Source organism: Megascapheus bottae, chromosome 8 (genome assembly GCF_031878675.1).
Source record: "Megascapheus bottae isolate mThoBot1 chromosome 8, mThoBot2.hap1, whole genome shotgun sequence".
Lineage (NCBI taxonomy): Eukaryota > Metazoa > Chordata > Mammalia > Rodentia > Geomyidae > Megascapheus > Megascapheus bottae.
In genome coordinates, this window is record NC_143516.1 from 36,711,376 (window position 1) to 36,735,199 (window position 23,824).

Genomic DNA, 23,824 nt, shown 5'->3' on the forward strand with positions numbered 1-23,824 from the left:
CTGTCTCCCTCTTCTCCCCCACCCCCCCACCCCACCTCCTGCTTCGCTCTTCTTTCCTGCAGAAACAACGGGAGAGAGTGCAAGAACAAATGGAACTGGTAAATACATCTCTGAGTGCATCTTCTGGATTTCTATCAACCCCTCGGCTGACCCTTGTGGAACTTGATGATATAATAAAGGTAAGGACATACCGACATGTTCAGGGTTATATTGACAGCACTGGGTCAGTGGCCCAGGCACACAGAAGTCGGATCAAAATCACCTCAAATCTATTGAGTTAGCAGATTTATAAAACAAACCACACATTGGGATTTTCCAGTTTCTCACTCTATACCATGGCTAGTAAACATATACGGCTACTTAAAGTTAAATTACTTTAAATAAAATTGGAAAGTGGATTCTTGGGTTGAATTAGCCACCTTTCAAGCCCTCATGTGACTAGCAGCTGTTATAGTACCACACAGATATCATTGCAGAAAGTTTTGTTAGAAAGATTACTGGTGTCAGTGGCTCATGCTTGTAAATCCTCACGACTTTGGAGGCTGAGATCATGAGGATCACACTTTGAAGCCAGCCCAGACAGAGAAATCTTTGAAACATTACCTCTAAAATGGTCAGTAAAATAGCAGATTAAGCCTGAAGCCAGGAGCTGATGCTTATAATTCTAGCTACTCAGGAAGCTAAGGTCCTGAAGACTGCAGATTGAAGCCAGCCCAGATAAAAAAGACTTTGAGATTCTCCAACATAACCAGTAAGAAGTCAGCCTGGAAATGTAGTCGAGTTTCTGTCAAGAAAGCAAGCTTGAGGCAGAGTTCAATGATCTAAGTAATCAATTGATGGCATTAATTAATCAATGAATTAATCAATGTATGGATCTGGATCTGCCTTATTCACTCTTTAATCAAAAGGTTGTGTGCTTGCCTCCAAAACTCTCCTAGCTGAGGATTACAATAGCCCAAACCCTGGATACATAAGGCCGTATAGGATGAGGCCAAATTAATGGACCTCCAGGACATGGAAACAAGAGCTTAATTATGAATGACTGTTACTCTTTATGTATTATGTTTTTCTCCCTTCTCTTTGTTGCCCTTTGGTTAATCTCATATTGTTACTGTATCCCACTTTGTTACCTGGTATATTATATAAATGTTTACCTGTTTATTTGAAATAGAAGGGGAAAATGAGAGGAGAGGGTTGGGGAGGGAAATGGGGACAAAAACATAAGAAGGGATATCAATGTGTGAGAAGTAATGCACTCTCTGGTGAATATAACTGTAATCCCTCTATACATTGAAATTTTTAAAAAAGAAAAAAAGAAACTTGAAAAAAAGTTGTGTGCTTAATAAAGCAAGTGTTCAAAAATCAATAAAAACCCACACTTTTTAGAAGGAAATATTTTCCAAAGCTCATGAGAGAGAATGATTATAGAATTACTTAATTCATTTTGAAAGAATATCCAATTTAAAAAGATTTGATTGGCCATCTCCTTTTGTGACAACTCCAGCACCACTCTCCCTGGTACCTCCAACTACCAACACTTCCCTTAATCTCTGTGGATAAGCCACCAACAATATGATCTGCAGCTCCTTCCACCTCTCTCTGACAGGCTTTGCCTCCAGCCCACTCTGTCCCCATTCTGTGACTTTGCCCAGATCTAGTCAGCAACAATTCCTCCTCCCAAATTCCACTTTCAAGCTGCTCTCTCCCTAAACACAATCTCATCTCCTTTATTCTAGGTCAACTATTCTCTTGTTGCATCAAGTTCTCCTTGTCCCCATTTCATCTCCTTTCCTCTCTCCTAAAACAGTTAAAATAATCAATATACTCATTCTTTAAAAGTATCTTTAAGCCAGGTACCAGTGGCTCACATCTGTAATACTAGCTGCGCTTGAATAGAAGGATGAGATCTGAGGATCACAGTTTGAAGCCAGCCTGGGCATAAAAGTCCATGAGATTTGTCATAATCAGTAGAAACCTTGGACACTTCTAGCAGAGATTTGCAATATAGCAAAACCTAGATACATAAAGCCATGCAGTATGACCCTAAATGAAAGGACCTCTAGGATATAAAAACAAAAGCCATATAATGAGTGACTGTTGTCCTTAATATACTATGTTATCTCTCATCTCTTTTGCTGTCCCTTGGTTATTCATATTGTTAAAGTATTTCACTTTGTTATCTGATATATTGGATAAATGCATATTTGGTTATTTGAAATTGGATAGGGAAAGGGGGAAAACAAGATGGGGGGATGGGGGCGAGGGAAATGGAGACCAAGACATGAGAAAGGGTAACAATGTATGTGAAATAATGCACCTTCTATCTGGTGAATATAATGTAATTCTTCTATTAATTAAAATAAAAAATATATGAAAAAAGTCCATGAGACTCTTATCTCCAATACACTAATCAAAAGAAGCCAGAAGTGGTGCTGTGGCTCAAGTAGTAGAGCACTAGCCTTTAGCACAAAGAGGTTCAGGTAGAGCACCCAGGCCCAAAGTTTAAGTCCCAGAATGAGTCAAAAAAATTACCTTTAATTCCAATTCTGTTCTACCCTTTTATCAAACTGAGAATTCTAACCTTGGGTCATGAATAGACCCAGGAGTTCTCAGCACCATAGCTCCATCCAGGCAGCTGGCTATGGCTGGTTAGAAACCTTCTCTGACCTGGTTATATTGCTTTATGCTTGACTGAAAAATTAGAAACAAACAAGAGACTTCCACTCATTTCTCTTCTCAATCTGCTGGCTCACCTGCCCTTGTATCCATACTTCTGCATTCTTTGTTATATGTACGTATTCTTCTTCTGTCTGTTTCTACACCATATTCTGAATCCCATTCTTCCTTATCTTGAAAGCAGGATGACAGAGCTTCACTACTGAAGATATGCCTCCATTTCCTCTACAATCATCCAGCTGTTTTAATTATAAATTTTTATTACCTGGAAGTAGTTGTACAAAAGACTTACCACTCAACAAATCAATTTATGAATGCAATGCATCTTCATAAATGCCACCCCTTTTATCATTTCCCCCACCCCTCCCAAGCCAGTTCTCTCCTCTGTCAATACATAGGCTTGTTCTAGCTCCTTCGACTTTTAAAATACAAAAGGGAAAACTGTTGGAGATAATAACTTAAAGGACACAGAGACAGAGAGAAAAAGAAAGGAAGAAAGATAAAAGGAAATAATAAAAGAAAGAAAGAGAAACAAGAAATGAAAGAGAACAGAGGACTGCGAATGTGGCTTAGTGGTAGAGTGCTTGGGTAGCATGCCTGAGACCCTAGGTTCAATTCCTTGGTATTACATGAACAAACAAAAACAAATCAAACCTCAAAATTTAAAAACAAAGGAAAGAAGGAAGCTTGCACTTCCTGTAACTTCTGCCCCTTTACTCTGTTCAGCTCCCTAGCAACATATCTCAAGTCACTTGCAATGTTCCTTCCACTCCAGCACAGCCCCTCATTGCTGCTGAGCTCAGCCCATTCCACATGGGATCCCATTTCTCTCCACTGATGCTACTCTCTCTGTTCTCTCTGCTGGAACTATTTTAGGCCCTGCAGACCATGTATAGCGTGTATATTTTATTCTTCTCTGCTTTTCCTTATGCTTTCACACCCTCTGAAAATGTAAAAATATATTAGCTCAGGGCTAGGTAAAAACAGGTTTTGAGCTGTACCTGGCTGTCTGACCTGCTGATCCCAGCTCTAGACAATGAGTGTCTGTGTGGTGCACGCTGAGTTCTCTTTTCTACCTGTCCTCAGTGACTCATGGCTTTACAGATCACAAACTGACAAGCTCACCATTTCCACCTTTCGCTATAACCAACCTTCACTGAGCTCCAAATTCATATATCAAAAGGATGAAATAATATTTTCAAGTCAAAACTTACTGTTCTGGGTCACAATAAAACCTCACAGTTTTCTCTGTCATCTGACAGGCATTCAGCTTAATGCTTTCTCAATTGCAAACCAAACTATGTAAATGCAACGAGACACTTAACCGACCCATTGCCTACTGTCTTGCCCTTCAGATACTCCAGAGCAGTAGCAGAAAAATCCTCTAAAAGTAGAATCAGATTGTATTAGCTTTTCTACTAGAGCCTCTAGGTGAGACTTAAAGATGGAACACTCATGTCACCATGATCCATGAGGCACTAAGCAACCTGGACTCAACAGTTCTCTGACTTCCTACCCCATTCTCTTCCTCCGTCACTGCGCTCCAGCCTTTCAAATTCATTTCTGATTTTTTTCAGTCATACTGTGCTTATTCTTGTGGCAGAACCTTTGTGCCTGCTGTCTCATTACTCTCCATCCCACCCCAACTGTGGCATTTTCGTCAAGATACCTTTTACTGTCTGAAACTAACTTGTTCATTTACTTGATCAGTTACCTGCTTATTGCCTCAACCTTCTCACTAGATTATAGATTCTTTAAGAGTAGATACTCTGTTCATAAGAATTCTACCCCCCTTGGGGCCTGGAGTTTGGCCTAGTGGTTAAAGTGCTTGCCTAGCATGCACGAAGACCCAGGTTCGATTCCACGGTACCACATACATAGAAAAAAGCCAGAAGTGGTGCTGAGGCTCAAGTGGTAGAGCTCTAGCCTTGAGAAAGTCCAAGGACAGTGCTCAGGCCCTGAGCTCAAGCCCAGGACTAGCAAAAATAAAAATAAAAAAGAATTCTACCCCCCAAAAGATGATCTGCTACATACTAGATAGACAATGACTACTTGTTAAAAGACGGGTCAAAGGGAAGTGGCCATGCTGTTTTTTTCTATTTATATAATTCAACATAATTTTTTCAAAGAATTATTTTACAGATAATCAACAAAATGGTTAGAGGTTCAATATGTCTGTAAAATAAATCCTATATGCTAGGAACTGTGCTCCATTGTAGGAATGCAAAGATAAATTAAAATTACTTTCCTGCTTCCTAGGATTATCATAATCTGGTGAGTGAAATAATTCTCTATAATCACTATCACAATGTGAAACAGGGATAATAGAATATATGACTATTTATGATACCTCACCCTGGATTGTAGCTCTAGGGTTGGGATGAAAACCAAGATTTCACAGGTAAATTTCAGGAAAGGAATATCTATCTAAGAGATCAGACAAATTGTGGTCAAAAAATGTGCCCTGGATTTAATAACTTCGATATCACTGAATGAACCTTTTGATTGGGAATAAACCAGAATGGAGAAGACTGGAATGCAAAGTTAATAGGCAGTAAATGTAAACAACCTTTTGGTAGATCTTGCTATAATGAGAATAGAAAGAAGTAGTAGAGTAAGAAAGAGATGTCCAGGTAATGGAAGGGCCCTGTTTAATTTTATTTTTGGAAAGGAAATGTAAGAGATGTCTGAATTATAAGAAAACCATCAGTAAAGAAAAAAAATGCAGGAGAAATAGCTAAGTAGCTACTTACAGTATTTTAAGCCTGAAATGTACTGAACTTCATGATATAGAAGAGTAGAGATTTTTTTTAACTTTTTATTATTTTCCTCAGGAAAATGTTCAAAGCTCCTCTACATTTGATTCGCTTAATTTTTAATGTGTTTTTTAGAATGCATCGGGAATTTATGCAGAAATAGATGGAGCCAAAAATGAACTACAAGGAAAATTATCTAACCTAAGTAACCTCAATCCTGACTTAGTCCAAGAAGCTATTGACCATGCCCGCAACCTTCAGGAAGAAGCTGATGAGCTGGGCAGGTAATACCTTAATGTGGGGAATATAGACAGTTACATGGGTTAAAGAAGACATTTGAATTCAGTTCCACATGCCAGAGTTACTAGAATTCAGTGGTTGTAGATGAGTTACGGTTGGGTTTGCTTATTTACTGGTTTCTTAGTAGTTCACTCCAAGAGCTAACCATTCACTGCAATTGTTTTGTTGGGAGAGGTTTTTTTGGTTGTTTTTCAGCCTGTTGGATTAGAGGCCTGTGCAGGTCAATTAATAAGGTGGCTTAGGGAAGTCTGATTAGAGACATTAAATGAGACCCGGGACAAGATACATTTCTATCACCACTGACTTATTTCATCTCTGACATTTGCTTTCCGCATCCAAGTATTTTAAGTAAAGTTGGTTGGAAGCTGGCAAAATAAATGACTTCCAGTAAGTACTCTAGTATGTCTGTGGTGACCAGCAGGAACTATTTGATTTCAACACCTATGAAGACAAAATCAATTGACAATTTTCCTCACAGCTTCTAGAAGAGTGCTCTGCACCCTGTGGGCACTCAATGTAAAGTTAATTGAAATGTACTGCAAGACTGAAATTGAATTCATGACCTTGAAATAATAGGTAACAAATAAGATCATTATAGAGAAAGAATTCAGATTTGGCATTGAGAACAAGGGCCCATAAGGATCATGAGTAAGATAAGAATCAATATTAACTTCTCAAAACCTTTTTATTCCTGCTTGCCAAATTTCTCAAACACCCTTCAAAACCTCAAGAGAGATGACAGGATAAGGGGGAAAAAAGGACCTAAAATATTGGTTTGTGAAATAGTTATATCCATCCCCGTGTTATGCCCTTAGTAAATATGCTTGTGTATATGTGTGCATGTGTGTGTACACACACATGCCTGTGCATGCATACCAACACTAGAGCTTGAACTCAGGGCCTGAACTCTACCCCATAGCTTTTTAATTCAAGGTTGGTGCTCTGCCACTTGAACCACAATTCTACTTCCAGCTTTTTGGTGGTTCATTGGAAGTTAAGAGTCTCACTGACTTTCCTGCTAGGGCTAGCTTCAAAACATGACGCTCCGATCTCAGCCTCCCAACAAGCTAGGATTATAGTCATATGCCACTGGTACCCTGCATGGAATGTGCTTTTGATGAAAGCAATGACATGGGCTTAAATAAAATGCAGACTTTGATAACCTGCTGTTCTAGATGAGCATTTGTTTTAAGATCCAGCCTATGGCCCTCTTTGACTTGCCTTCATTATCACTGTAACTATGTTTCACTAAGATAGCAAAGATAACTTCTCCAAGACCCACTTTACAGAGTGCTCTAGCATGCTTCTAAGGACACTTCTGCATATTGCACAGGAAACATAATCAGAATTCAAAATCATCCTGAAGTCCTTTTATGCTTAGCATATGTCTGATTGAACCTATTCATGAAAACACTCAAATGTATAGACATCTCCCTTCCAAAATGTGATATGCATGTTGTCCTTTGACAAAGACAGAATTATTTTACCAAGAGATTTCAACTTGCAACGCACTTTTAAAATATTGATCCAGTGTGTTTTGTGTCAGGCAAGAGCAGTAAAGTAATGAAGGCTTTGTTTCAAGCTCTTTGTTATTCTAGTACACTAGCCAGCAAAATCTTAAAATAATATAAATATTTGTAAGATTTTTGTTCTTTTCAGCTTTTTCCTTTTCTACGTGTCTTTTTCTTCTCAGGTTTTATTCTCTGAACCATTTTAGAAAACAGGGGTAATAATGAGAAGAAAATGCTAGCATTTGAATTCAGATCACTTCTACAATGCAGGATAGAATGTGATTTTCACAAGCCACAGGCACTTTTGCCTTGATTAGTCCCTGTTTCTCCATAAACTAAATTTAAACTACATTGGCATAAAGACAAACTGCATCGTTGTTATCATCTCCATTTATTTTCTTCTCATTAAAAAATGGAAATGAAGACTTTTCTTGCTTTTCATTTTTTTTTAATGTTCCTAATGGGTAAGTCAGCCCTGAGACCAGTGAGATGAAATGGATAGTGAACTTGGAAAGAGAATGAAGTCACTGAGGAGATACAGAGGAAGCTACCCAGAGCCTAAAAGACCTGGTCCAGGACTGAACCAGGAAAGGAAGAGGCTAAGGAGCAGTCGACTGACACTGATAGTTTAGGTGGTTCCACAGAGAAGTCGGCAGGGCATGTGAAGCACCATCTACCGGCTGGGTCACAGAGAACTTTTAGGAGGTTATTGAGGAATAATTTGATCATTGGCATGGTGTGTAGAACTGAGGGGGGAGGGGAAGCAAACAACAAATGAATTTTAGATTGTACAAAGTTGAGATGAAATATAGAGGATGAACTGAGAAACTGGGAGCCAAATTTATATTATAGAGGAATGAATTCATTTGACAATAAAATAAACTATGCAGATACACATACAGTTTACAATCCCAATTCATGAAGCTGTTTATAATAAACCTGAATTTTCCTGGATGCCAGGTGCGGGATGGTAAGCAGTTACAGATACAATCTCTGCTAGGTCTCATTTTAAGCATTTGAAGCCATATTGTTATTAGCCGCTGTATGTGAGACTCCCCAGTGCATGATGAGTACTCTTTTAATGTTCAGTGAACCTTCTACTAAAAAAGAGGAAGAGGAGAGCATGGTATGTGAGGGCAGAGATGAGGTCAGGCTGGGGCAAATTCTTGCAAAACAACCTGTACCCTCTCAGCCTCAGTTTCTTTATGAAAAGAGTAATGATGCTGGTGATGATGACTGCAGGCTCACCTGACCACCACCACATAAATACATGAAAGAAAGGAATAATGGGGTGTCTTTACATAATTTTTATAGCGGCTATAGTTGGGGGGATATCTTGAGTGGTAATGTGGGCAAAGGAATGCTGAAATAGTGGATGCACCCCAAAGAAGGGTGTCTTAGGAAAACCTTACATGCCAAATGTCTTTAAATAACTAGCAGGAGGTATTCTTAAATATAGCCCCATTTCCCAGGAGACCTAATGGCTAATTGGTCTATTAACAGACATTTGCACAGTTCAGATATGAACGGGCTGGTTCAGAAAGCCATAGATGCATCGAATGTCTATGAAAATATTGCCAGTTATGTCGATGAAGCCAGTGAAAAGGCAGAATTTGCTTTGAATATCACTGACAGAATTTATGAAGTGAGTATTTCCCTTTTCTAAGGTTGATCTATATGCTACTTTGTTCTATTTTAATGGTTTTAATGTCTAATATAATTTCATGAGCTTCCAATATAAAACAAAAATGGCAGAAAGGTAACTAAGAACAGACTATTTTATACCAGGAAGGCTTAAGTTTGCAAGTTTTCCAAATATGTGTACTTTGATCAATAAATGCTAGTTTCTTTAATTGCTGAGTAGCCAAAGCTCCTGAAGAAGACATACTGAAGACTAGTTTTTTCAACTCACAATATTTATTAAGTGGCATCTGTGTGAGAAGTACCTTCAGGGAGCAATGGACGGATGGATGGATGGATGGATGGATGGATGGATGGATGGATGGATGGATTTTATCCTGCAAGTCTGAAAGCATTGTTTTTTCAGGTTGATATTTGACCCTGATTTTGAACTATGAAAATGACGCTATATAAATTTTTCTCAGTGTCTAGCAGATACATTGTGTCATTTACATCCTAAAACGATGGAACATTGATGTTTCTTTGGTTGTCACACTTACTCCCCACTTCCTTTGTAGGCTGTGAATGGGATTGATACTCAGATCATTTACCATAGAGATGAAAGTGACAACCTTCTCAATCAAGCTAGAGACCTGCAAGAGCAAGCAGATATCAGTAAGTATCTCATCTATCTTCCTTCTGCCTTCCTTTCATAGACCTAATTCAGAGATCTCGAAAATTTAGCCTTAAAAGGTAAATAATACCACAATTGAATTATTCACTAATTGCTCCTGATTTGATACTTTAAAATAGTGATGACAGATAACCTGCATCTCGGAGAAATACATGGAAACATATTGATCTAATATGTGCTGAATATTCTCACTAGCCAAATAGATTAGTAGCAGCTGATTAATAGAAACTTCCCATAAGTACTAATTTTCAGATGCACTCACAGTAAAACAATTCTTAATCTTCCTTGAACAACTTAGAAGGCCCTTGAAATATTTTACTCTAGAGGAATGGATCATACTTCTGAGAGTCAATCAAGATGACCGGATGTCACAAAGCCATCTGGTCTTGTAGCTTATGTTTCACAGTTGACCGCATCTAGGACAAGTCTAATGATCCTATGGAACAAATATTTCCAAAGGTCAGTGGGTGTACCTGCTAACGAAAGCAAACAAATTCAACAATGGGAAGAAAAATACAAATGAGCTAACAATATGGTTCAAGCTTCTAATCCTAACTATTGTGGAGACAGAGATTAAGGTTCAAGGCTAGGTACCCTCTCCCCCCCCTCAAAAAAAAAAGAAATTTGAAAATTTCCATCTTAATCAGTAGTCAGATATGGTGATGTATGCCTGTCAACTCCAGAGACACAGGAAAGCATAAGTAGGAGGCAAAAAAAAAAACAAAAACAAAACAAAAAAAAAAAAACCCTAGGCTGTCTCTAGCAAAAAAAGTTGGGCTAGGCAGAATGGCTCATAATCCTAGCTACTCAGGAGGCTGAGACTGAGGATTGCAGTTCAAAGCCATCCAGGCACTAAAATCCGTGAAACTCTTATCTCCAATTAATCATCAGAAAACTGGAAGTGGTACTGTAGCTCAAGGAATAGGGCAGTAGCTTACCCCTATCTAAATATCCTAGGCCCAGAGTTCAAGCCCCACAACCTACAAAAGAAAAAAGAGTTGAAATTATGCTTAAGTGGTAGTAGAATACCTACCTTGTAAGTGTGAAGTCCTATCTCAGTCCCTAAGATAATAATAAATTCAAGAAGAAGAAGAATGCAATAATAATGTAATAAAAATAATGCAATCACTACTCTTGAAAACAACTAAATGAATTAAGAACTAAGCGAATTTTTAAAATTCTGTATTATTCATTTCTGAAGCAGAAAACTCATTCCTAAGGAAATTTGAGCATTGACTAATGAGCTGAACATTCATTTTCCAGCTCACTTCTATTTACCACCTAAAATCAAAAACCAAGTTTGAAACTACACTCTAATCAAAATTTTAAATGTGTAAAAAATATATATAACAAATTTATAACTTTTTAAAATAAATTTATGCACTTTTTAATAAAAATAGTTTGTAATTTTATGCATTTATTTATCCAATAAGTTTATACATTTTAACCAAAATTTATTAAACAATAAACCTATCTACTGTGAATTTTCTTTGCTTCCTTTCACAAAGAATCACTATTAGGGAAAATTAAAATATTAATGAGTATTGGAATTTCATGAAAGTAACATTTCTATTATGGGAATGGTATCTATTAAAAGTCCCATACTCAGGGCCGGGAATTTGGCCTAGTGGTAGAGTACTTGCCTAGCATGCACGAAGACCCAGGTTCGATTCCTCAGTACCACATACATAGAAAAAATGAAAAATAAAAAGAAAAGCCAGAAGTTATGGTGAGGCTCAAGTGGTAGAGCTCTAGCCTTGAGAAAGTCAAGGACAGTGCTCAGGCCCTGAGCTCAAGCCCAGGACTGGCAAAAAAATAAAAACAAAAAAGTCCCATACTCAATCATACACCAGTGGCTCACACCTGTACTATACCCAGGAGGCAGAGATCTGAGGGTCATGTTTAAAGCCAGCCCACACAAGAAAGACAATGAGACTCTTATCTCCTATTAACCACCAAATAGCTGGAACTGAAGCTGTGGCTCAAATAGTAGAGTGCTAGCTTTGAGCAAAAATACTTAGAGACAGAACACCCTGGCCTTGAGTTTAAGTTCCAGGAACACACACACACACACACACACACACACACACACACACACACTACCTATCACTCTGTCTCCATATCTTTGAATATTTTATAGATTTGGTCACTTATTTCATGATCTTTTTTTGGTTAAAATCTTTTCATAAAAGAAACAGTGAAGGGTCGGGAGTTTGGCTTAGTGGTAGAGTGCTTGCCTCATGCACAAAGATCCGGGTTCAATTCCTTGGTACCACATACACAGAAAAGCCAGAAGTGGTTCTGTTGCTCAAGTAGTAGAGCTCTATCCTTGAGGAAAAGCCCAAGGACAGTGCCCAGGCCCTGAGTTCAAGCCCCAGGACTGGCAAAAAAAAAAAAAGGAACAGTGAAAAGGATTTAGGACTATGTGATTAAGGACTTCATAGGACTATCTACTTTTGGCAATAAACACATTTGTGATATCAGTTCCAGTTTTTCATCTTAAACCATTATCATCTACTGAGCTACATTGTAATTTGAGCTTACTATTTATTCATTTCTAAGTGAACTTCAATCATGAATACGCTAAATTTCCAACTTTAAAAAATTCATTATCCAACCAGGCAGTAGTGGCTCATGTTTATGATCCTAGGTAGTCAGGAAGCTGAGATCTGAGGATTGCGGTTCAAAGCCAGCCTGGACAAAAATGTCTGTGAGGGGCCGGGTGTTGGCCGAGTGGTAGAGTGCCTGCCCAGCATGCACGAAGACCTGGGTTCGATTCCTCGGTACCACATACATAGAAAAAAGCTGGAAGTGGTGCTGCGGCTCAAGTGGTAGAGCTCTAGCCTTGAGAAATCTCAAAGACAGTGCTCAGGCCCTGAGCTCAAGCCCAGGACTGGCAAAAAAAAAAAAAAAAGTCTGTGAGGCTCATTGCCAATAAACTACTCACAGAAAGCTGGAACTGGCTGTATGGCTCAAAACAAAAAGAAGCTCAGGGACAGTACCTAGGCCCAGAGTTCAAGCCCCAAGATTGGAAATTAATTAATTCATTAATTATCTATATCAAACAGTTAACAATGCACAATAAACTGCTATTTAGATGAATCTTCTGCAGAAAATGTTTGTATAAGACAGCAAACTCTCAAAAGGACACACTTTTAATGAAACATTTCTTCTGATAAATACCCAACCCAAAAGATTTGCAACAAATCAAAGATTAGATAAATGAGCTTTCATCAAATTCACAAGTTTTTGCATAGCAAAGGACATAACTAACAAGCTTAATAGACTGCCCACCGAATGGGAGAAGATTTTTACCAAGATATATCACACAAAGGTCTAATATCCAAAATATATTTAGATCTCAAAAAATTAAACTCTAAAAAAACTCTCAAACACAATAAAAATGGACTAATGACTTAAAGACACACTTTTCAGAAGAAGAAGCAAAATGGGCCAATAATCACATGAAGAAATATCCAACCTCTCTTGCCTTAAAGGAAACTCAATTCAAAACAACACTAAGATTTTACCTGGTCCCAGTTAGAATGGCCAATATATACTAACAGTAACAAATGCTGGTGTGGATATAGCCACAAAGGGACCATTATTAAGCACATCTTTTTAATGGAATTTAAAAGCAGACAACAGCAGAAAAAGTCTTGAGCAACAAAAGGTCAGTGACAGCCCCAGGCCCTTAGTGCAAGCCCAAAGACCCAGGACCAGAAACAAAAAGTAAACCACATACTATTGAAAGAAAAAGAAAAATGAATTATTCCTATATAACCATTCATCATCAAATAGGTAAATTTATTCTCAGTTCTTTATTGGCTGTAGTGTTGGATGTGATTTTTTCATAGCTCTGCTTTATTTCTCAATGAAATTAGTATTGACATCTTAAATCACCTCCAACAAGTGTTACAAATATTCTGTAATCCTATACTTATCACTGTAAATGGGTGATCTATGTCCTGAGTATTCAGAATATTGCAGATGGGTCTATGGGTGATCAGAACTTACATTATTTCAATGGAGACGTTTTGTGGGAATCTTGAACCCATTGGTTCTTTTTGCTGTTGCTTCTCCATAGACAATGAAGCAGCTGTAGCTGACACTAGCAGGCGTGTGAGTGGAGCTCTCTCAAGAAAGGAAGTCCTTAAAAACATATTAAATGACGCTGTGAAGAGACTCCAAGCAGCAGAAAGAGGTAAAAAATCTCTTGAAAGTCTCATCCGTTGTTTACTGGTATATAAGACTAAATATATGTAATCTTATTACATATATTTCTAAGAGGGACTTGTGAATATGTTTTTATGAATTAATATCCCATGAAAAAAATATCCTAAAAAGAACTAAAAAGAAGACAGAATGTATACAAGCTATAATCACCCAAAAGTGACTTTTATATCTGAGAGCATTTTCTTCGCAGTTCGCTCTGTGCCTGAGTGCGCACTGAAGTGTTTTAATGGGATCATGCTGTTCTACTTTGCGACAATCTGCTCTCTCATGAACATCAATTCTTGTTAACAAAATACCCTAATTTGGTTGTTGTCTTTCCCTGTCACCCACTTTAAACAGTTTCCCTCTGTTAAACATCAAGGGATTCTCATCATCTAAGCAAGGAGATCAGCATGCCAAATGGGGAAGAGAAATTTTACCTAATCTGGACTTCAGGGGTGTCTTAGAAGCTGTAGTTAGAATCCTCCACAGAGGGAAAATTAAGACATTGCTAGATATGGATGCCTTGCTAACACGTACACATCTTAGCCACAGGACTGTAGTCCACCTATGATCTGGCTATGGGATTGGTGGTGAATTGAGAAGCTTTGTCAGCAGATGCAGATCTGAAGCTCCAACAAAGTCATTTCTAACTACTTTTGTTATAGAAGTAACACATGATCCAAATGACAGAATAACAAAATACAGATAAGAAACATGGAGGACACTTAGAGCTGGGTGTTGGTTGTCCACACTTGTAATCCTAGCTACTCAGAAGGCTGAGATCTGAGGATCGCAATTCAAAGCCAGCCCAGCACTACTAAAGTCTGTGAGACTCTTATCTTCAATTCCATCAGAAAACTGGAAGTGGCACTGTGGCTCAAGGGGTAGGGCAGTAGCCTTGAGCTGAAGAGCTCCAGGACAGTGCCCAGATGCAGATTCAAGCCCCACAACTGACAAAAAAAAAGTCACTTATAGTCTCATCACTTAAACAAAAAATAGTGTATATTATTTTTATTTTCAGTATGTCATATTGTTTTTTCCTTTTTTATTGTTGAGGTAATGTATAGAGGGGTTACAGTTACATTTGTCAGGCAGTGGGTGAATTATTTCTCAAACATTGATATCCCCTTTTAAGGTTTTTCCCCATTTCCCTCCCCCCAACTCCCAATCATCTTGCTTTCTCCCCTTTCCTATCTCAAATAAATAGATGTATGTACAATACACCAGGTAAAAAGTCAGATAGAGTAACCACATGAGATTAACCATAAGGGGAAAAAAGAGAAAAGAAATAATGCACACACTACACTAAGAACAATCACAAAGATAAACCTCCTAGAGTTCACTTTGTTTAGTCTCATGCTCAATGACCAATATGTACATAGCTTTTGAGCTATTGTGATCCTCTGTTAGAAGAATCCTAGATGTGTACTAATTATTACAAATGAGGAAAACCATGGAGCCTATGTTCCTTTGAGTCTGGCTTACTTCACTTTAATATGATTTTTTCCAAGTCTTTCCATTTCTTTATGATTGGGATGATGTCATTCTGTCTGATGGCAGCATAGAATTCCATTGGGTATAAGTACCACATCTTCTTCATCCATTCATCTACTGAGGGGTATCTGGCTTGGTTCCATATCTTAGCTATGGTAAATAATGCTGTAATGAACATCATTGTGCTAGTAGCTTTAGTATGCCCCTGTTTCTGGACATTTGGGTAAATGCCAAGGGGTGGGATTGTTGGGTCATAGGAGAGCTCTATGTTTAGTCTTTTGAGGAATCACCATACTGATTTCCAGAGTGATTGTCATAATTTTTAAACAAAATTGAATCACATTATCAAAACTCTTATAAAATTATTTTATTAAGATACCTTTTTATTAATTTATTTTTGTAGTCAATATAGCATCATTTTTATGGCAAAAGCAACTCATGACATCTCTGGCCATAAAAGAATGACCATCATCAAGAAATCTAACAACAACAGATGCTGGCAGGGATGTGGCCAGGAGGGATCACTACTACACTGTTGGTGGGAGTGAAAACTCATTCAACCACTATGGAAAGCAGTATGGCAGTTCCTCAAAAGACTAAACATAGAGCTCCTCTATGACCCAGCAATTCTACTACTTGGCATTTACCCAATTGTCCAGAAACAAGGACATACTAAATCCATTAGCACAATGATGTTTATTGCAGCACTATTTACCATAGCAAAGATATGGAACCAACCCAGGTGCCCCTCAGTTGATGAGTGGATCAACAAGATGTAGTATTTGTACACAATGGAATTCTATGCTGCTCTCAGAAAGAACAACATCACCCCATTTGTAAGGAAATGGAAAGACTTAGAAAAAATCATGTTAAGTGAAGTAAGCCAGACTCAAAGGAAGATAGGCTCAATGGTTTCCCTCATTTGTCATAATCAGTAGAAACCTTGGGCTCTCCTAGCAGAGATTACAATAGAACAAAACCTAGATACATAAGGCCATATAGTATGACACTAAATGAAAGGACCTCCAGGATATAGAAACAAAAGCCATATAATTAGCGATTGTTGTCCTTAATGTACTATGTTATCTCTCATCTCTTTTGCTGTCTCTTGGTTATCTCATATTGCTACAGTATTTTACCTTGTTATCTGATATATTGTATATATGCTTATTTGGCTATTTGAAATCAGATAGGGAAGGGGGGAAAAAAGATGAGGGGTGAGGGTGGGGAGAGGGAAATGGGAACCAAGACATGAGAAAGGGTATCAATGTTTGTGAAGTAATGCACCTCTCTCTGGTGAATATAATGTAACCCTTCTATTAATTACAATAAAAATATATGAAAAAAGCAACTCATGAGAATATTCTTCCATATGGAAGAAGTATTTGTGATGAATTTCAGACATAAGCCTAAGGTAGATGTCTCAAAAATCTCATATGCATTTTTCTCTGGCTCTCTCACTTGAAAAAATTTGTCTCTTTTTTTAAAATTTACTTCCTAATTGGAAAGCCTTTAAAGTAAATTATTTGGTTTTAATGAGACTGTGGAATCTTGCAGATTTACTTATTCATACCCTGCATTTTTGTGTACTTCAATTCTGTTATAGTTAACATGTATTGAAACATTAATTTTTCTTACTACTCCAAATCTCAAGGTGTCTTTTATCCCTGTGACTAACTGGGGTGTCTCCAACAAGCTCCAAAGTGAATGTCTTTGTGTTCTGTCGAAGGTGACGCCCAGCTGCAGCTTGGTCAGTCCAAGCTGGTCATCGAGGAGGCTAACAAGGCCATGGCAGACATGCAGCGTGTCACTGGCCCCATGGCTGGCAATCTTACCAACTGGTCACAGAATCTTCAAAGTTTTGACCCTTCATCTTATAACACTGCTGTGGACTCTGCTAGAGATGCAGGTATCTCTTAGATTTGACAGTTTAGATCCAGGTTGAACCGTTAAAATCTACACAGCTTTGGGTGAGAAGCAGAGTGCTCCATTTGGAGTTTGGATTGGAACGTTGTAGACATTAATTTAGAAAAAAAAGAAAAATGTTATTTGGTCATCTATATGTCTGTGTGTAGATATAGGGAATCGATGTGCATTTTGTATAAATAAATAATAGATTGTTGAAGTAAGCTTTTTTTTTCTTGGTGAAATAATCATAGCAGTAGCAGCATAGTAGTAACCACACCGACTTCCTAGAAAACATTGTCATCTTAATTTTGTCTGGTGAATTCATTGGAACCTGTTAAATATTTTATAGAAGGAATCAAGTGGAACCTGTGCTTTTGGATGGAAGGAATATGTGTGTATTTATTATGGATCCAGCCCTTGAGCCATGGGCATTCTGAATTAACCTGTTCCACTTTCAATTTATACCAATAAGTGATCTACAGATCACAACATAGGAATGGATTGTACCCTGAACTTTACCACTAATTTGGCAGGATGGAAAATAACTTGTCACATTCTACTAGAGGTAGAATGTATTTGTTATCTCTTCACATTCTGAAATATATGTAGTATTCAGCTATTTACTCAAGTGACTGGTCTTTATTACTGCAGTAAGAAATCTGACAGAAGTGGTCCCTCAGCTTCTGGATCAACTTCGTACCGTTGAGCAGAAGCGTCCTGCAAGCAATGTTTCCGCCAGCATCCAGAGGATCCGGGAGCTTATTGCTCAGACCAGAAGTGTTGCCAACAAGGTAATGGCTGAGGGGTCTCATAGTTACTTGATTATAGTGAGAACGTAAAGCAGAGCTCCAACAACTTGGGCAGCTCCCAACATCTGAAACCTTTCTGTATAATCCAACACAGAGCTTGTAAAATCACAGAATAAACTGGGGAAAAGATGAGGCAATTTCTTCTGCCAACCTCAGAGGGAGAAGAACTCAACATACACACACACACACACACACACACACACACACACACACACGTGTATATACTTGTATATATATGTGTGTGTATATATATATGTTTACATAGGTGTGGGGGGGTGGTATGTGTGTGTCAGTATTAGGGTTTACAGTGGGAACCTTGGGTTCTCTTGTTTTTTTCTGTTCAAGACTGGTACTCTACTACTTCAGCCACACCTCAACTTCAGGCCTTTTGCTGGTTAATTGGAGATGAGTCTCTCAGATTTGTTGTCTGCCCAGGCAGGCTTTAAGTTCCAATCTTCTGAGTAACTAGGATTGTACAAATAAGTAACCATTGCTCAGCTTCCAGATCTATATAATTTTTAAAGTTTCTAAAATATTCTAATGTGTAGCCAGGATTCAGAACCACCAAGCTAATCTAGTCAGCAAAGCTCATATAACAAACTAAATCAAGTGAAGAGTCAGTGGGAAAAAAAGGAAATATTATCATTGGCTAAACAGCTGGCAATTATAATCTTGCCCATCTGTCTTATCCCTTCAAGAAATTCTGTGGTCCACACATTATATACTTTTATTTTCTCAATGAGGAATGGAGTATTGCAGACAAACAGAAAGAGCTTAACTATTTTATTCTTTCTAACTATATCCAACTTTTAAATAGTATGTGATAAATGGTCCTGTATCAACTTATTTGGATATTTCAGTGAATTTTTTTAAAGAAGGTTTGTCTTAAAGGTAAATTCAGAAATGCTATGTTAAAAGCTATATTTCCTGTTATTCAGCCATCTCAGTAACAAACAATCACAGTTTCAAGTCACAAATCCAAGAGAAAGGGAGACATGGCTCATGGTAGAACACCATCCATGAGCCAAAAAGCTCAGTGACAGTTCGAGGCCCTGAGTGGTTTCTTTGGGCGCTTTCTTATTATTCTTACTATGTCTATAGAGTTATTGATTTGGGGCCTTAGTCACCTGAAAGCATTCTTTGTTGTTGTTGTTGGTCGTGGGGCTTGAACTCTGGGCCTGGGAGCTGTCCCTGAGCTCTTCAGCTCAAGGCTATCATTCTACCACTTGAGTCACAGTGCTACTTCTGATTTTTCTGGTGGTTAATTGTAGATGAGCCTCAGGGACTTGCCTGCCGGGGCTGACTTTGAACCCATATCTTCATATCTCGGCCTCCTGAGTAGCTAGGATTTGAGGCATGAGCCACTGGCATGAGGCACCTCAAAGCATTTTCTAAAATTGGCATTGAGTTCAATCATTTCCCCAAAGTGAGGTGCTTTTTCTACACCCTTATAGATGCTTGATTCTTACAAAAAGGCCTCACTCTCACACCCTGTTTGATTACTTGTTAAGATGTATTGATACTGACTCAACTGGCAACATAGGAGAGCTGGACTCCAATCACTTGGGAATAGAAGCTTAAGTTTCCTGACTACCAACATCAATTTAATCAATGCCCACTAGTCTTAATAAATCCAATTAATCAGAAAACGTATAAATGGCATAAGTATACACAGTTCATCCATTTCTTCTTTTCTAATAAGCTGAAGATATGTAAGCAAATGAATGAAGGCCAAAAGAGCTCTGATTTTCCCCCTCAGAAAGGAAGCAAGACTACTGAGAACCGTTTGAAAGCATTCTATCCCTTTCTGCAGGGCATGTGTTAATGGAATTCTTTTCTGACTCCAGATCCAAGTCTCCATGATGTTCGATGGGCAGTCAGCTGTTGAAGTGCACACCAAAACTAGGATGGATGACTTAAAAGCCTTCACATCCCTCAGTCTGTACATGAAGCCTCCACTGAAGCAGTCAGAAGTGGCTGAGGTCGCAGATCAGTTTGTTCTCTACCTCGGAAGCAAAAGTGTAAGAATATAAGAATTTAATGGAAGGGATAATGCTGAAAGGGAAAAACTGTTGAAAACAAGACAAGTAGACAAATTCACATTCGGGTAGCTCAGAGATAGAAATCAATTTCATGGCAAAATTGGAGGACAAGAGATGCCTTCTCCATTGGGGCTACTTCTGGGATGGCTTTCTAGCAGTAGCCTATTACTACTTTTGGTGAGTCTGAACAGAGTATTTCAAAGACCTTCGGAATAACAGCAACCTATTCATAGTCAATCCTGTTTGAAGCTGCTGCAGCAATTCCTAGTGTCAGGATGCATGACATCATTGGCTAGCCTAATCATTTTTGCACACTCCCAGAATGGTATGTACTAACTTCCCATCAATTTTACACAATGCTGCAGTCAGTTACCTTCCTTCCTACCCAGCTCGCACTTGGCAAGCACAAGGACAGTCGACTGACAGTCCAGAAAAAGAAGTAATAAAGGGGTAATAATCCATGCCCAAAGTTGCTTTACAAACTTCGGTTTATATAAACAACTTTGGACTGCTGATTGTGCTCTGAAGAAATAAAAATGGATGATTTTCAACTACATGCATTTTTACTTAAGTGACTTCTTAACATTTCAGGCCAAAAAACAATATATGGGCCTTGCAATAAAAAATGATAACCTGGTGTATGTCTATAACCTGGGGACTAAAGATGTTGAGATTCCCCTAGACTCCAAGCCTGTCAGTTCCTGGCCTGCTTACTTTAGTATTGTCAAGATTGAAAGGTAAGGCAATTCCATTGTCCACGGTTTGTATGTACTTTGTGTGAGAAACTGATGGAACACACATCTGTCCGAAAATGTTCTACATATTTTCTTCACTTTCTACTTTCTCCTATTCCTTTCATTATTTCTATACACCTTCTCAAACCTTCTTCTTTTTTAGTGAAAAAGAAAAGGTTAGAAAATATAGTCATCACTTTTTTTGCTTTTTTTATTAAAGAATTTATTAATGTTGATTTTTACATCATATTTTAAATGACAAGTTTAACAAACAAGTGTTCAAGGAGGGAATCTCTATTTATAGTCATCACTTTTAAATAGTAACCTGTTTATTAGATTTATTTTACCCAACTAATCTAGGAATTAATTGCAAAATAGTATGTCCTTTCCCTTCCTATTGACAGTCCATGTTCTATAAATGCTTATTAATAGGATCAAATCACCAGTTTTGTGATGTACAGAAATTAGCATTGTAAATTAAGGATATATATATGTATACACTATTGGATTAATAAAATATTTCAATCCTTTCTTTCAATAGGATAGGGAAACATGGAAAAGTGTTTTTGACAGTCCCAAGTCTAAGTAGCACAGCAGAGGAAAAGTTTATCAAAAAGGGGACATTTGCAGGTAACAACTCCTTGCTAGACCTGAGTCCTGAGGACACAGTGTTTTATGTTGGTGGAGTGCCTTCAAACTTCAAGGTAAGCCATCCAGTTACATTTTGACTTACTATAATTAACAGCGATTGTCATAGATCTATACCCCTGTAGAGGTAGGGGAAAATATGGTAAAGGGTAATATTGATCAAACATGTATTGTTCTCATAACCTGACTTGTGGAATTGTAACATCTGTACAATTACTTCACAATAAAAATATTTTAATTTAATTTTATTGTCAGGGTGATGTACAGAGAGGTTACAGTTGCAAATATAAGGTAGTGGGTATATTTCTTCTCAAACATTTTACCCCCTTTCACATTATTCTTCCACTTTCCCTTCCCTCACCTAAAATGTTTTAAACTCAGCTCAATAAGTAGGCTTCAACAGGAAATGTATAAATCTGATATGATATACCTATTCTCTACTACCTATTTTTATAGATCCAGTGCGTTTGAGCTAACAGTTAAAAATCAATTACTTTTATTTTGATTTATATGCAAAGATAATTAGTATTGCCCATCTGCTGCAAGAGTACCTGTGATACACATTTTGGACCTAGTCTTAAGCACTGCACATGAGCAGTTTCACCCATGCCTATCTCAACTAATAGGTATGAAATAAAACATTCTGAAAAGAAAGTAGGCCCTTGAGGAAAACATGAGACCTTATGATTCCTAGTGGTTATGGGCAACTTATTTAACTTCACTGAGAATCACCCTCTCTTAAAACTTATGCGAGGATTTCTTTGTGTCATGAATTAATTGTCCAGCACACAGAGTAACACATGCCCCCACATTCTCTGCTAGAATGTGCATAACAAATGGTTCTTTAAATGCCAAAGGTATCAAGTTGTTGCCAACTCTGGTCTAGAAAGATGTTTAGATCTGTGAGCAGGTCCTTTTGATGTGAGTTCTGCTTTGTAGGTGTTCTGTGTGGTACAGTGAAATGTGATGAGGAGGTAATTGCTTTTATTTGTCTGTTTGTCAGCTCCCTCCCAGCTTAAACCTGCCTGGCTTTGCCGGCTGCCTGGAGTTGGCCACTTTGAATAATGAGGTGATCAGCTTGTACAACTTTAAGCACATCTATCACATGGATCCCTCCAAGTCAGTTCCCTGTGCCAGGTAAGACACAGTTGAGTGGACTGAAGACTGTCATAGGCAGGGAGGAACAGCCAGCAGCATGAGAGCAGGTTCTCCAACTTGTGCTTTGAGGAAAATGGCTGTAAAATTATACAATCCCTTGCCTGAAAACTATTCAGTTTTTCTCTACCACAGATGAGCACATGCAAGTATTGGAAGTATTGTTCATTCGGAGCTTTGATTTAGGATTGCAAAGACTGGAGGGGTTGGAGACTTCAGTTGTCTTGGTACCTTGAGTAAAGAAGAAAGTCATTAAAAATAAATCAGTTTACTTGATGAGTGGAGAGGGGCAGTAATGGGACTTGAACTCAGGGCCTGAGCACTGTCCCGTAGCTTTTTCACTCAACCACTCGAGGTAGGGCTCCACTTCTGGTTTTTTAGTGGTTAATTGGAAATAAGAATCTCACAGTTTCCTGTCTGGGCTGGCTGCAAACCACGATGCTCAGATTTCACCCACCTGAGTAGCTAGGATACAAGGTAAGCCACTTGCACCCCACCTGGTTAGCTTTCTTGTAAGTCTTTCATTTCTTCCACACAGACAGCAGGACTTCGCTTAAAAGTAGGGTCAAGGGTTGCACAGTGTCAGTCGGAGACGAGGTTCGGGCCCGTTATGAGGCTGCAGCTTGGTCTCTCCATGTTCTTTGAAACATGGCATGCTGGATCCTTGTTCTAATAAGGAGCAGTTGAAAAGCAACCCTCTCCCGAGATGTCAGAAACAAGCAAATCTGTCTGGATCTCGCTCTTCTCCATCAACATCAGCATCCAGGTCCATTTGCCAAGTCTGCATCTCCGAGCCCATCTACCCCACGTCCAAGAAATCGAAGGCTAAGTTCTCGATCTCGTTCCAGTCCATACTCTCCAGCTCGTAACAGAGAAGGAATCACCCAGAGTTTGTCAGAGTCGAGATTTTCGAGGTCATCGCAGAGGCCCGATTACTGTCGTGGGCGCAGCCGAGGCTTCTATCTATCCATGAGGCCAGTATGGAGGCGGTGGCAACTCCCGCTCCAACTGGCAGAACTACCCTCAAGCTTACAGTCCTCGTTGGGGCCAGTCCCGATCCCAGTCCCCAAAGAGAAGATCCCTTTCACCAAGGTCCAGGAGCCATTCTAGGAACTCTGATAAGCAACGACTTTCGAAAGAGAAGCCGAGAAGAGGAAAGGCATCCAGAGTATACACCCAAAAGCAAGACGTATTACTTGCATGATGACCAAGAAGGTGAAGGAACCAACAAGTGGGTGAACCGAGGTGGAGGAGCCTTC

At 38.6% G+C, this 23,824-nt stretch overlaps 1 protein-coding gene across 1 annotated transcript in view; it reads left to right on the forward strand.

The window, feature by feature from the left end:
- The window catches only part of Lama4 (laminin subunit alpha 4), a 132,566-nt gene that overhangs the window by 80,912 nt on the left and 27,830 nt on the right, over positions 1-23,824 (forward strand). The window contains exons 13-23 of the mRNA XM_090338257.1: positions 63-179; positions 5,568-5,716; positions 8,747-8,888; positions 9,442-9,538; positions 13,645-13,761; positions 16,999-17,178; positions 17,829-17,968; positions 19,834-20,007; positions 20,620-20,765; positions 21,304-21,466; positions 22,414-22,547. Coding sequence (XP_090194383.1) covers positions 63-179; positions 5,568-5,716; positions 8,747-8,888; positions 9,442-9,538; positions 13,645-13,761; positions 16,999-17,178; positions 17,829-17,968; positions 19,834-20,007; positions 20,620-20,765; positions 21,304-21,466; positions 22,414-22,547 — 1,559 coding nt within the window. The remainder of the gene's footprint in view (positions 1-62; positions 180-5,567; positions 5,717-8,746; positions 8,889-9,441; positions 9,539-13,644; positions 13,762-16,998; positions 17,179-17,828; positions 17,969-19,833; positions 20,008-20,619; positions 20,766-21,303; positions 21,467-22,413; positions 22,548-23,824) is intronic.